The sequence below is a fragment of the Strongylocentrotus purpuratus genome, unplaced genomic scaffold, assembly GCF_000002235.5.
Source record: "Strongylocentrotus purpuratus isolate Spur 01 unplaced genomic scaffold, Spur_5.0 spur5_scaffold_12, whole genome shotgun sequence".
In the NCBI taxonomy this organism is placed as follows: Eukaryota; Metazoa; Echinodermata; class Echinoidea; order Camarodonta; family Strongylocentrotidae; genus Strongylocentrotus; species Strongylocentrotus purpuratus.
The window spans coordinates 28,278,899-28,292,676 of NW_022145597.1; the positions used below are offsets into that span (position 1 = coordinate 28,278,899).

At 38.1% G+C, this 13,778-nt stretch overlaps 1 protein-coding gene across 1 annotated transcript; it reads left to right on the top strand.

Moving 5' to 3' along the window:
- The first annotated feature begins 9,782 nt into the window (after positions 1 to 9,782).
- On the top strand, positions 9,783 to 12,678 carry LOC764296 (putative ankyrin repeat protein RF_0381). Its single transcript, XM_030981461.1, has 4 exons — positions 9,783 to 10,173; positions 10,664 to 10,676; positions 11,474 to 11,904; positions 12,662 to 12,678. Exons 1-4 carry the CDS (start codon positions 9,783 to 9,785, stop codon positions 12,676 to 12,678), a joined length of 852 nt encoding a protein of 283 aa, XP_030837321.1.
- Positions 12,679 to 13,778: the final 1,100 nt, after the last annotated feature.

The following is a 13,778-nucleotide window of genomic DNA, read 5'->3' on the forward strand; positions in this document are numbered from 1 at the left end:
TCGGCAATGAGACAAATATTAATGATAATAGAAATCTATGCCGCGTAGGATCAATTATATCTCTCGAAAAAGTTTATTATTTTATTATTTTGGATTGTGGTGTCGTGAAAACTTTCAACTTTCAAAGTGCCGTGACCAAAAAGTGGGTTGTAAAACGCTGATCTAGTACTAATAGACCAAATGCTGCCCCCCTCCCCCCACGCTACGCCACTGACTGTGGACGTTAATATATTTGTAACTAATTAAACTAGCCATGGTGATAATTTTTTTTGGAGGTCCCCCAAAAATCGCAACGACTCAGCCAGCGCAGCCGCTCAATAAGGGGGGGGGGGGGGGGGGGGGGGGGGGGGGGGGGGGGGGGATAAGAGGACACCTTTTTTTGTTATATAATCTACCTGTAATAATTTAAATGTAAACATTTCCGATAAACATATTGGTTCAAAGTAAAACAGTTGAGATATGTAGGAAAATAAGTTAAAGGCATTTAGCCCGCCTCCGCCATTCTATAATTGAATCGAATCTAAAATTGGTATATAATTCAATAATCCTTCCAATTTTTTATTATGCTGATTTTGTATATGATTCAACAATAAAAAATAAACTGACCTCTTCAAATATACAAAACATGATAATAATAATAGTAATAATAAATTACAATTATATAGCGCTTAATACAAAGTTTCTAAGCGCTTAACAAAAATAAAATTAAAGTAATGTTAACCTACAAATTACAACAATATAATACATGATACATAATTATAATAACAAATTCCTAATGACAATCATACAATAATAATAGTAAATATTTACATAACGCTTTATAGTTTAACAAACAAAATATGATTACATTACATTACATATTGAACAGATTATTTTAAAAGTTAATCCTTTCAATCGCATTTCTAAAAATAATATTTTTTTTCTTCATTTTTTGGACCCTCCAACAGGCCATTAATTGAAAATCAATCTTAAGATAACATATTTGAACACAATTGTTCCAATGAATATCATATAATATTTCATAATAAGATATACATAACGAATATCAATCATAATACTGTATATACAGAACATACATGTAGATTAGGGAAAGACAAACAAAAATTAAATAATAATGCAACATCATGACTGAAAAGGATGTGGGAAATTCAATATACTCCTATTAAAGGATCAAAATCCTCTCAAAATTTATCCATTTTTTATCGAATTTGTCAGTTTTGTTAGCAAATATATACTAACTTGCCTCTCATTTGTGTAACTATTCTTGATATATTGTTTTATTGTCCGAAAGGACGGTACAGACCTTTGTATTCGAGAAAAATATAATTGTTGTTTAGTCCAAATTATTATACAGTTTAAAGCATCATTTCTTTTTTCAATGAAACCTAACAAAACATGTATTAAGGACAGTTTTATTCTACAGCGTGTTACAATAGTTAACCAGTCAGTCAAACAACTCCAAATCAATTTGGTCACGTTACAGGAGTAAAAAAAGTGTACCATATCTTCTTCTTCTCTTCCACAAAGTGAACAGTTCTTATTTAAAATTATGTTAATTTTCACAAGATCTTTATTCAAATATAGTATCTTATTCAAAAGTCTGTACTGAAAGTACCGAACTGTTGTATGCGTTGTACAGCGAAACATAACCCTGAAATAATATTGCATATATTTATCATCAAATAATACACCATCTGCATGCCATCTATTACATAATTTATTCAAATGTTCATTCTTTTCTTTTAACATAATTTGATAAATATGTCTACATCCTTTTTCATCTTTCAACAAGCATGAAATATATGCAGGGCACAATGGTCCATTTACCTTCATATTACAACTTTCCAATTGGGACTTGTATTTGCATTTAATTATTTGACAGAGTGCATAATAATGAAGAAACTGTATTTTGATTGAAAACTTTTTTTCACACTTTCCTCTTGCTAAGATGTGTCCTTGATCATCTAATAAATCGTTTAAAAATCGAATACCTTTATCACACCATTCTTTTAAAAATATACCCTTTCCTCCAATTTTAATCTCAGAATTATACCAAATAGAAATAGCTTTCCAAAAAGGAGTAGTAGTAGTAGTACATTGAACCTGGCGGACAAAATAATTAGCTAGTATTTGGAAAAGTTCTTTCCAAAAACAGTGTCTTAGCATAAATGATAATTTAGTGAAATATATATCACCTTTACCCCATTCCAAAGATGAGATTGGACGTAAGAAAGCGTACATTAAATGGGTAACGTCTTCACATGAGTTCAACAATATTCTTCTAATCCAGGTCAGTTTCAAAGCTCTAGAAAATTGTACAACATTAACCATTTTCAATCCACCCTTTTCGTAAGAACAAACCATCTGTTTTCTGCTAATCTTATCAGGTTTCCCTTTCCAAATGAATTTTAAAAAAAGAGACATTTATTGCTTTTAAAAGATGTTCAGAAGGGTTAGGAATGGACATAAATAAATGGTTAAATTGCGAGACTAGCATTGATTTCACCAAGACCACGCGACCAAAAACAGAAATGTTACGTTTCGACCAAGATATCATTTGCCTTTTTAGTTTATCAAATATTCTGTCGTAGTTGAAATCCGGAAGCTTTTCTAAATCAATACCAAAGTCTATTCCCAAATACCTAATGAATCCCCCGTTAACCAACGATATGTCAGTCCCATGAACCTGATGTAAATCAATATTTACAGTTTTTTTCAAGGAACCGATACACAATATCTGTGTCTTATTTATATTAAGATTTAAACCTGAATACTGAGAAAAGAACTCCAATAGCTCCAGAGCATAATGTAAACTTTCTGTACTATCGAGACACAACACTGTATCTTCAGCGTATTGTAATATTCTATATTCCTTGTTTTCTATAACTAAACCTTTTATCTTGTGGGATTTTTTGACCAACATGCCTAAAATTTCTGCACATAATAGAAACAAACATGGAGAAAGCGGATCTCCTTGTCGGCAACCCCTTTTAATATTAAAACGCGAGGTTAAACAACCGTTAATATTATTAACACATTTGAAGTAGAATTTGAATATAGTAATTTGATCCATTGGATAATTTTATCCCCGTAATTAAAGAAATGTAATACATTCCATAGAAAATCATGTGAAACACAATCGAACGCCTTTTCAAAGTCAATAAAAAGTAATATCCCAGGAATATTTTTATGATCTGCATAAAAAATTATGTCATAAATTATTCTGATATTCTCTCCGATGTATCTACCGGACAGAAAGCCTTTCTGATCTTTATGTATGTTTTCGTCTAACAATGGTTTTATTCTGTTTACAATGCAACTAGAAAGAATCTTATATTGGATATTGAGCAAAGATATAGGACGCCAGTTTTTAAGTAGATTGCGAGGTTTGTTACCTTTAGGTAGTAGGGTTATTATTCCTAAATTTTGGAAATGTGAAAATCTTCCACAAACATATGCTAATAATGATATTTATCTTAAATTAGGATGGAATTCCCTGCAGTCCAGACGTTATATGCACTTAAATATGATTATCTACAAACCTTTGCATAGTTTGGCTCTTTTTATTTAGAGGAAACCATCAAATATTGTGATTATTCTTAGCCTACTATCTAGGATTTAAAGGAAAGGTATAGCTACCAAAACCTATATATAGAAGAGTGAGTGCTGCCGAAGCGACAGTACAATGACCTACCTTTAGATATCAAATTGTCAAATCACTTGAACATATTTTCCAAACATTTGAATATAAGAGCTCAATTTCAGTGCACAGAGATATGCATGTTTTACCAAGTTGGGAGGGGATGGGGCGGGTTAATGACAGTTTTAGATATGTTTTGTGTTTTCTGGATGTCTTCCATTTTACGACTATAAGTTGAATTGCTGTACTTCTTTTTTACTGTAAGTTCACTTTTCATTAATTTTCTGGACAGCAAAGAAGAACAGTTTTGTCATATTAACAGATACGATTGGCTATCCAGCCATTCACCATATTCTTGATTTTGTATGTAATTTTCTGTTTTGTTGTATATTTTTTACGTATCCGGACACCTACACCCTGGACATCCACCCCCGCATAACCACCCCCGGATAACCACCCCCAGTCAACTACCCCCTAGGACAACTACTACCTAGGGCAACTACCCCCTAGGGCAACCACCCTCTAGGACGACTACCCCCGGGACAACTACCCCCGGACAACTACCTCCTAGGGCAACTACCTCCGGACAACTACCCCCTAGGATAGTCGTCCGAGGAGCAGTGGTCCCAGAGGATGGCTGTCGTAGGGGGTAGTTGTCTGGGGGTTAGTTTCTGGGGGTAATTGTTTTAGGTGTAGTTGCCCGGGGTTAGTTGTCTGGGGTTTAGTTGTCCGGGGATAGTTGTCCCGGGAGTAGTCGCCGTAGAGGGTGGTTGCCCTAGGGGTTAGTTGTCCTAGGGGGCGTTTATCCGGGGGATGGACCGTGGATGTCCAGGCCTGGGGTTAGGTGTCCTAGAACCCTTTAAAAGAAAATATATATTGTGATTTGGAAAGTAGATACCTTATCATACCGTACCATAACGACATTATTTTATTCGAAATGATAGAGTTCAATACTTTGTTAGTTTTTTTGGCTATTTTTATAGAGATAAATCACGAAGCCTCTTTTACCTTGGGAATTACATTTTGGCGCATAACTGAATAACAAAGAGGATATTATTCATGCATGATGTGTACATAATATGCACAATGGTACGCCCTACAGTATTCAGTGGAGCGATGCCCAAAACAGGAGACACACATATAATCAAAAGGGGAATCCCAAAAAATGTTAGCTCCAATAACACCAGGCAAACCAATGTTTGTGATTTACATGCATGCTCTTTACAGATGTGCTTTAATGGCACAGTATATAGGCTCAGGCGCGGATCCTCGGGCCGATTCTACCGGCCCGCCCCCCTCCCCCCCCCCCCTCGAATTAAAAAAAAAATAGTGGTCCTTCTCTCCAGCATCCCCCCCCCCCCCGCTTTAATATTCACCGGCCGGCTGAGTCGGCGCAAAAATGTTCCCTAAACACTGAACCCCCCAAAACAAATATATGTGCTCTTATCCACCCCCCCCCGCTTATTCGCCGTTCGCCGGCTGGCTGATTCGCCGCTAAATTTTTTCTCAAGATTTGGGCCCCCCCCCCCCCCCCCCTCTTGCCGCGGGCTGGATCCGCCCCTGTATAGGCTTTCAGGACAAAATTGTGCATGAATTCTCATCCAATCATGCAAAACGACCATATTATTTCCAAACAATGTACATATTTTCCTTTCATCATGAAATCATAGATAATAAAGTACAGTAACCCTTTACTAATAGGCTGCGTTCATGCTTAAATTTTGAAGGCAGAATGAGCGATCTGAAACGCTCATCGTAAACGCTCATCGTGATCGCAGTTCCACGATGTAGTGTTCATGCTTACTTCTCTGGCTCCCCCAGGCAATTCTCAGTGTGTGGCCTTAATTGGTCTTCCAGCTGGATTCGCAAACCTTCACTGTGCATGCTACGTAGACCCACTAGAGGTCAGTGCGTTGACCCCATTTAAACGCGTTTACAAATTGTAAACGCATCTTTTTGTGAGTTTACGATCGGCGATCGTGATCGCCGTTTTTCGGTGATTCTACAAAAGTGAGCTAAGACGCAACCGTGTTTTAAACTAAACGCGTAACAGATGCCTGATTCTGGCCGTCAAAATCAAGCATGAACGCGCCCTTAGATGCAACATACGTCATTAAAATGAGAGAAAATCAAGTCCACGAGGCTTTATTAAAGCTAAATATATTTGTATTTCACAAAGAGGAAAGACGTGTGTCATTTTGAACAGGTCAAATTTAAAATCACTTCCAAAATTCCTTATTTACTACTAAACTTAGCAGTGATGAGCACAACGTTTCCCAAATGCATTTTTTTAAAACAATTCTGACCATTGAAGTAGAAGAAGCATACTAATGCAATAGTTTTTAAAACGGGTAAAAAGTATCCATGAATTCACGAACTTTTTATTATGTATGTATTGTATGCATTTAAATTTCTAATCTAGGCAATGCCGTGATAAGCTTAGTGTCATTTTATATAAAATTAACCGAATTGAGTTACACTGCAAGAAGCCTGGATGCAGATATAAAATCATGATGTTTGAAAACACATGCTCAGTAAAGCACGGCATATCTTTCTTCCTAAGTAATCTATTTAATCGTGTCTCCCAAACGTCTTGTAAAAATATACATTAGCACCTAAAATGGAAGTGTTTTACAGGTCAGGCTAGTCCATGAACCAAGTGTAAAAAAGAAGGAAAACAAAATCCGTTTATGGGTTTTGCTGTAGCTAGGCCCCCTTCCCACTAAATAAGAGCATTCCTAACATGTTTACCTCCCCCCCCCCCCCCGTGGGGGGAGGGGCGTTTCGTTACTTGAATTAAATTTGTATACAATTCCGTCTCTTTTCTTGCTCTCCATTTGATGTTTAACCATGCATCGTGGTAAACATTAATACATATTGACAAACTCATGTGTACCTAATTAATCCAGCGAAGCAGGTTAACGTTCTCAAGAAAGGCACCAGGGCAGCGTTTCTCCAAGTCTCACCTCCCTGGTTTCTCGAAACCGTCATAACTACAAGTTCACCGACATCCCATTGAAACGCGTGTTAAACTTAATACACGCATTTCAATGGGATGTCAGTGAACTTGTACTTTTGACGGTTTCAGGCGTCTACCTAGTCGACAGACGAGGCTCGGACTAAACACTAATGTCTTACCCAGGGGCACTACACCACGTTGAATTCTTTTCAACCGGGAATTTCATAAAGAAGACTTTGTTAAAAATGTATTTTGCCAAGACATGCACTCTCCATGGACTGCAAAGCAATGGATAAATACTTTTGACTTGAAATAATTCCCAATCTTCATCTCCCGTGATCGCAATATCCATTAAAATACTGCACATACACATCATCATCGTCGTCATCGTCGTTATCATTGTTATCACAATTACAATTATCTTCAGTTGGATTTTTGTCCAACCCTTCATCGCATTAACATTACCCTACTTATAGTGCCATAATGAGAGTTTTTTTCTCATTTTTTCATGAGGAATTCAATTATTAATGGATATGAATCAGCGTTCTCCACGCATAGTAAATATTTTAATTATTGTGTAATAAGATACGCCATTAGGGGACAACTTTATACGCTTCTTTAATACGAATTGTGTCATAAAACATGTAAAATGTGGACTGTTTCTCCTTCTTTCGGCAGGACTATTTCCCTCCATGAAAACGTTCTACGTAGTTTCATTGATTGAGTGGACGAGAACACGACGAACGCCGACTGATCATGCATGTCAACGTACTTAACTGCCCATGTTGACTACAATTAGAAATCTTTTTGTATGGTATGGTATGGTATTTATTTCATTCTTCATAAAAAACATATACAATACATACAGAGTATTAAAAAAAAAGAGAGAAATATATAAATACATGTAGAAGGGTAACATTACAAATAATATGAATACAATAAAATTAACAAGGAAATTAGTTAAGAAAGAAAATTTATTTCGAATGAGGGGTCAACAAAAAAGAGCATTTAGCCTTGTTATACGTTGACCCCTAAACAAATACGTAATTAACATAACATTAAGAAGAAAAAGAAAGCAGGTAGAAACAGTAAAACGGAAAAGGAAAACATTATACCAAAAAAAATAACATATATATTCAGGTTATTGAGTACAAATTTGATAAAAACAATCGGAAGGAACGTTTAAAACTATTTAAGGAAGGTTGATTCTTTAGATGGTTTGGAATCGTGCTCCATAGATGAGGACCTTTATAAAAAATAGTAAACTTTGAAATATTAGTTCTAACTTTTGGCAGATGGTATTCAACAGCATTACGTGTATTATAATTATGTATGTTACTATTTAAAATAAATTTTGATGTAATTGGAGATGGTAATAAACCTCTAGAACACATAAACATAAATATTGCAATATTCAATCTATTAATGTCATAAACATTTAGGAGATTTAACTGGGAAAAGATTGGTAAAGTATGAGCATGGTATGGTGAATTAGAAATTATTCTTATGGCTTTTTTCTGCAAAACAAATAGTTTAGTAATAAAATAATCATGATTGTTTGACCAAGCAATATTACAATAATTGACATGGGAGAAAATCAATGCATAATATAACATAACTAAAATATGTCTTGGAAAATGTCTCAAACGGTAAATAATGCCAACAGCTTTGGCAACACGATTGCATACGACACCAACGTGTTCATGCCATGTTAAAGATTCATCGATATGATTTTAGATTGCACTCGACGATATACATGCATGCAGGAAGTACTATGAATATCACGGACAAAGAAAGAGGACAAAATATACAGTTCCTCATTCTACCCTCAACAAAAGAACATCCCTCTGCTATTATGTAAAAATGTGTAGAACAGGTGAATATGCATGTGACACCTGTTCTACACATTTTTACATCATAGCAGGGAAGGGATGTTATGCGCACGCGGCATTCTAGTACATTGAGCATGTAAAGGCGCTATATAAAATAATATCAATGTATGTACTAGATTTAGGAAAATCAAGGTTGACGCATTCTCGATCGCCGACTGTGACGACGTAACGCATGCGCAGTGCCTTAAAATGACGTCACACGTTGCAGTCTGTTGACGTGCAAATCTAAAAGTCCCTAATGTCTCCTTGAAAAGACGAACAGATAATGTTTCCACCCCTTTATTTTAGAGTGAAAGGGAAAGGGTTGGGGTAAAAAAATGCACTCGCTTTATATCGATTGAAATGTTGATGACTGCCAAATATCAGAAAAGTAAAAAGGAGGAAAGAGCGAAGTTTAACAGTGGAATAGGATTGACAGATATTTTAAATACGATTTAGTTCACTGCATAGGACTTTGGAACTTGGTGTAAACGACAAAAATAACAACTGCATATTGCGAGAAAAATAGAATTAGTGTGTTGTATGCTTTATATGCTTGTAACATGCAGAATGCAACTGGTTTATCTGCTACAAAAGATTTAGAATACTAATCGTAACATTTTGAAGTCGAGTGTAAGATAGAAATAGACGATTACAAGGAGTTGTGCTAGATTGGGATGTCTGGTAAGCCGGTGCTTCATCGAGTATGGAGGACATAAATAAACAGCTTAATGAGGCAGCATCGAGGGGTAAAATCGAAAGCGTCAGAGCATTGTTAAAACAGGGTTCTAACATAAACCAGACAGACCAAGATGGAAACACACCCTTACACATGGCGTTCCAATATGGCCAGGAGAATGTCATCGAGTATCTCATAAATCATGGAGCTGATGTGGAGAAGGCGATTCCAGATGGACAAACACCCTTACATCTTGCTGCGTCACTCGGACTTCTTAAAGCAACTAAATGTCTACTAAGTCATGGAGCTAATATGGACAAAGGAGACAAAGACGGCTCCTCTGCATTATACAGCGCTGCAAGGAATGGTCGTCTTGAAGTAGTACGATACTTTACCAGTCAGGGGGGTAAAGTAAATCAGGGAAATTCTAAAGGCTGCACTCCTTTATACACCGCAGCAGGATATGGGAAACTTGATGTAGTGAAATATCTGATCAGCCAAGGAGCTGAGGTAAATGGAGGAGATGATGGCGGTAGGATTGCATTGCACTTTGCTGCCTGGAAGGGTCATCTTGATGTCACCAAATTTCTCATCAGCCAAGGAGCTGAAGTGAATAAGGGAGACAATTGCGGTATGACTGCATTACGCTTTGCTGCTGAGAAGGGTCACCTTGATATCACCGAATATCTCATCAGCCAAGGAGCTGAGGTGAATATTAAGGGATTTGATAAGGATTCGACTGCATTACAAACTGCATTACAAGGTGCTGCTTTCAGGGGTCATATAGATGTCACCAAATATCTGATCAGCCAAGGAGCTGAGGTAAATGCAGGAGATGATGGCGGTTGGACTGCATTACACTGTGCTGCTGACAAGGGTCATCTTGATATCACCAAATATCTCATCAGTGAAGGAGCTGAAGTAAATAGAGGAAAAGATGTCGGTAGGATTGCATTAAACTGTGCTGCTCGAGGGGGTAATCTTGATACCACCAAATATCTCATCAGCCAAGGAGCTGTAGTGAGTAAGGGAGATAATGACGGTTGTACTGCATTACACAGTGCTGCTTATGGGGGTCATCTTGATGTCACCGAATATCTCATCAGCCAAGGAGCTGAAGTGAATAAGGGAGATAATGACGGTTGTACTGCATTACACATTGCCGTTTCTGCTGAGAATGGTCATCTTGATGTCATCATATATCTCATCAGCCAAGGAGCTGAAGTGAGTAAGGGAGATAATGACGGTTGGATTGTATTACACAGTGCTGCAACAAAGGGTAATCTTGATGTCATCAAATATCTCATCAGCCAAGGAGCTGAAGTAAATAGAGGAAATGATGGCGGTGTGACTGCATTACACAGTGCTGCTGACAAGGGTCATCTTGATGTCACCGAATATCTCATCAGCCAAGGAGCTGAAGTGAATAAGGGAGATAATGGCGGTCGGACTGCATTACACATTGCCGTTTCTGCTGAGAATGGTCATCTTGATATCACCAAATATCTGATCAGCGAAGGAGCTGAGGTAAATGGAGGAGATGATGGCGGTAGGATTGCATTACACTGTGCTGCTCAGGAGGGTAATCTTGATGTCATCAAATATCTCATCAGCCAAGAAGCTGAAGTGAATAAGGGAGATAATGGCGGTCGGACTGCATTACACATTGCCGTTTCTGCTGAGAATGGTCATCTTGATATCACCAAATATCTGATCAGCAAAGGAGCTGAGGTAAATAGAGGAGATGATGGCGGTAGGATTGCATTACACCGTGCTGCCCGGAAGGGTCATCTTGATGTCACCGAATATCTCATCAGCCAAGGAGCTGAGGTGAATAAGGGAGATAATGGCGGTTGGATTGCATTACACTGTGCTGCTCAGGAGGGTAATCTTGATGTCATCAAATATCTCCTCAGCCAAGAAGCTGAAGTGAATAAGGGAGATAATGGCGGTCGGACTGCATTACACATTGCCGTTTCTGCTGAGAATGGTCATCTTGATATCACCAAATATCTGATCAGCAAAGGAGCTGAGGTAAATAGAGGAGATGATGGCGGTAGGATTGCATTACACCGTGCTGCCCGGAAGGGTCATCTTGATGTCACCGAATATCTCATCAGCCAAGGAGCTGAGGTGAATAAGGGAGATAATGGCGGTTGGATTGCATTACACTGTGCTGTCCGGAAGGGTAATCTTGATGTCATCAAATATCTCATCAGCCAAGAAGCTGAAGTGAATAAGGGAGATAATGGCGGTCGGACTGCATTACACATTGCCGTTTCTGCTGAGAATGGTCATCTTGATATCACCAAATATCTGATCAGCAAAGGAGCTGAGGTAAATAGAGGAAGCGATCGCGGTAATACTGCATTACACATTGCAGCTGAGCAGGGTCATCTTGATATCACCGAATATCTGATCAGTGAAGGGGCTGAGGTAAATGGAGGAGATGATGGCGGTGTGATTGCATTGCATATTGCTACCTGGAAGGGTCATCTTGATGTCACCAAATATCTCATTAGCGAAGGAGGTGAGGTGAAGAAGGGAAATAATGGCGGTTGGACTGCATTACATATTGCTGCTCAGGATGGTCATTTTGATATCACCGAATATCTCATCAGTCAAGGAGCTGACGTAAATAGTGGAAAAGATGGTGGTGAGACTGCATTACACATTGCAGCTGAGCAGGGTCATTTTGATATCACCGAATATCTCATCAGTCAAGGAGCTGAGGTAAATGGAGGAGATGATGGCGGTAGGATTGCATTGCACTGTGCTGCCAGGAAGGGTCAGCTTGATGTCACCAAATATCTCATCAGCCAAGGAGCTGAAGTGAATAAGGGAGCAAATTGCGGTACGCCTGCATTAGGCTTTGCTGCTGCGAATGGTCATCTTGATGTCACCGAATATCTCATCAGCCAAGGAGCTGAGGTGAATAAGGGATTTGATATCGGTCGGACTGCATTACAAGGTGCTGCTTTCAGTGCTCATCTAGATGTCACCAAATATCTGATCAGCCAAGGAGCTGAGGTAAATGAAGGAGATGATGACGGTTGGACTGCATTGCATGCTACTGCTATGACGGGTCATCTTGATATCACCAAATATCTCATTAGCCAAGGAGCTGAGGTGAATAAGGGAAATAATTGCGGTTCGACTGTATTACATATTGCTGCTCAGGATGGTCATCTTGATCTCACCAAGTATTTGATCAGTGAAGGAGCTGAAGTGAATAAGGGAGATAATCTCGGTTATAATGCATTTCACTTTGCTGCTCAGGGTGGTCATCTTGATGTCACCAAATATCTCATCAGTGAAGGAGCTGAAGTGAATAAGGGAGATAACGGCGGTGGGACTGCATTACACGTTGCTGCTAAGAACGGTCATCTTGATGTCACCAAATATCTGATCAGCCAAGGAGCTGAGGTGAAGAAGGGGGATATCAGTGGTTGGAATGCACTACACATAGCTGCTCTAGGTGGTCATCTTGATCTCACCAAATATTTGATCAGTGAAGGAGCTGAAGTGAATAAGGAAGATAATGTCGGTGGGACTGCATTACACGTTGCTGCTAAGAAGGGTAATCTTGATGTCACCAAATATCTCATTAGCCAAGGAGCTGAGGTGAATAGGGAAATGGATCATTACGGTTGGACTGCATTAGGCATTGCTTCTGAGAATGGCCATCTTGATGTTTATGAATATATCAAGAGTAACGGTGGGTGTCTCTAAAAATATAATTTGCGAAGACATATTATGCACTCTCCATGGCGTGCAATGCCATCATCTTCGCCTCCCTTACCGCGATTGCAGTAATCATTAGAATACTGTACACATCATCATCGTCGTCGTCATCGTCGTCGTTATCATCGCATCACAATTATTGCAATTATCTTCAGTCGGATTTTTGTCCAAACCTTCATCGCATTATCATTACCCTATTAATTAGTGTCATAATGAGAGTTAATATATATTATTTTTCATGAGTAATTTAATTATTAATAGGAATCAGCGTTCTCCACGCATAGTAAATATTTTAATTATTGTGTAGTAAGATACGTCATTAGGGGACAACTTCATACGCTTCTTTAATACGAATTGTGTCATAAAACGTGGACTGTTTTTCCTTCTTTTGGCAAGACTATTTCCCTCCTTGAAAATGTTTCTACGTAGTTTCACTTGATTATATCACCGTGAAAAGACGAACAGAACAAAGGATTCCACCCTTTATTTTAGAGTGAAAGGGAAGGGGAAGGGGGTCAAAAATGCACTCGCTTTATATTGATTGAAATGTTGATAACTGCAAAAATCAAAAATAGAAAAAGAGAATAAAAGAGGAAAGAGCAAAGTTTAACAGTGGAATAGGAATGACATATATTTTAACTACGATTTAGTTCACTGCATAGGACTTTGGAACTTGGTGTAAACGACAAAAATAACAACTGCACGTTGCGAGAAAAATAGAATTAGTGTGTTGTATGCTTCATATGCTTGTAACATGCAGAATGCAACTGGTTTATCTGCTACAAAATATTTAAAATACTAATCGTAACATTTTAAAGTCGAGCGTTGAGTGTAAGAGGTGAATAAGGGAAATAATAATGACGGTATTAGGACTCCATTAAGCAG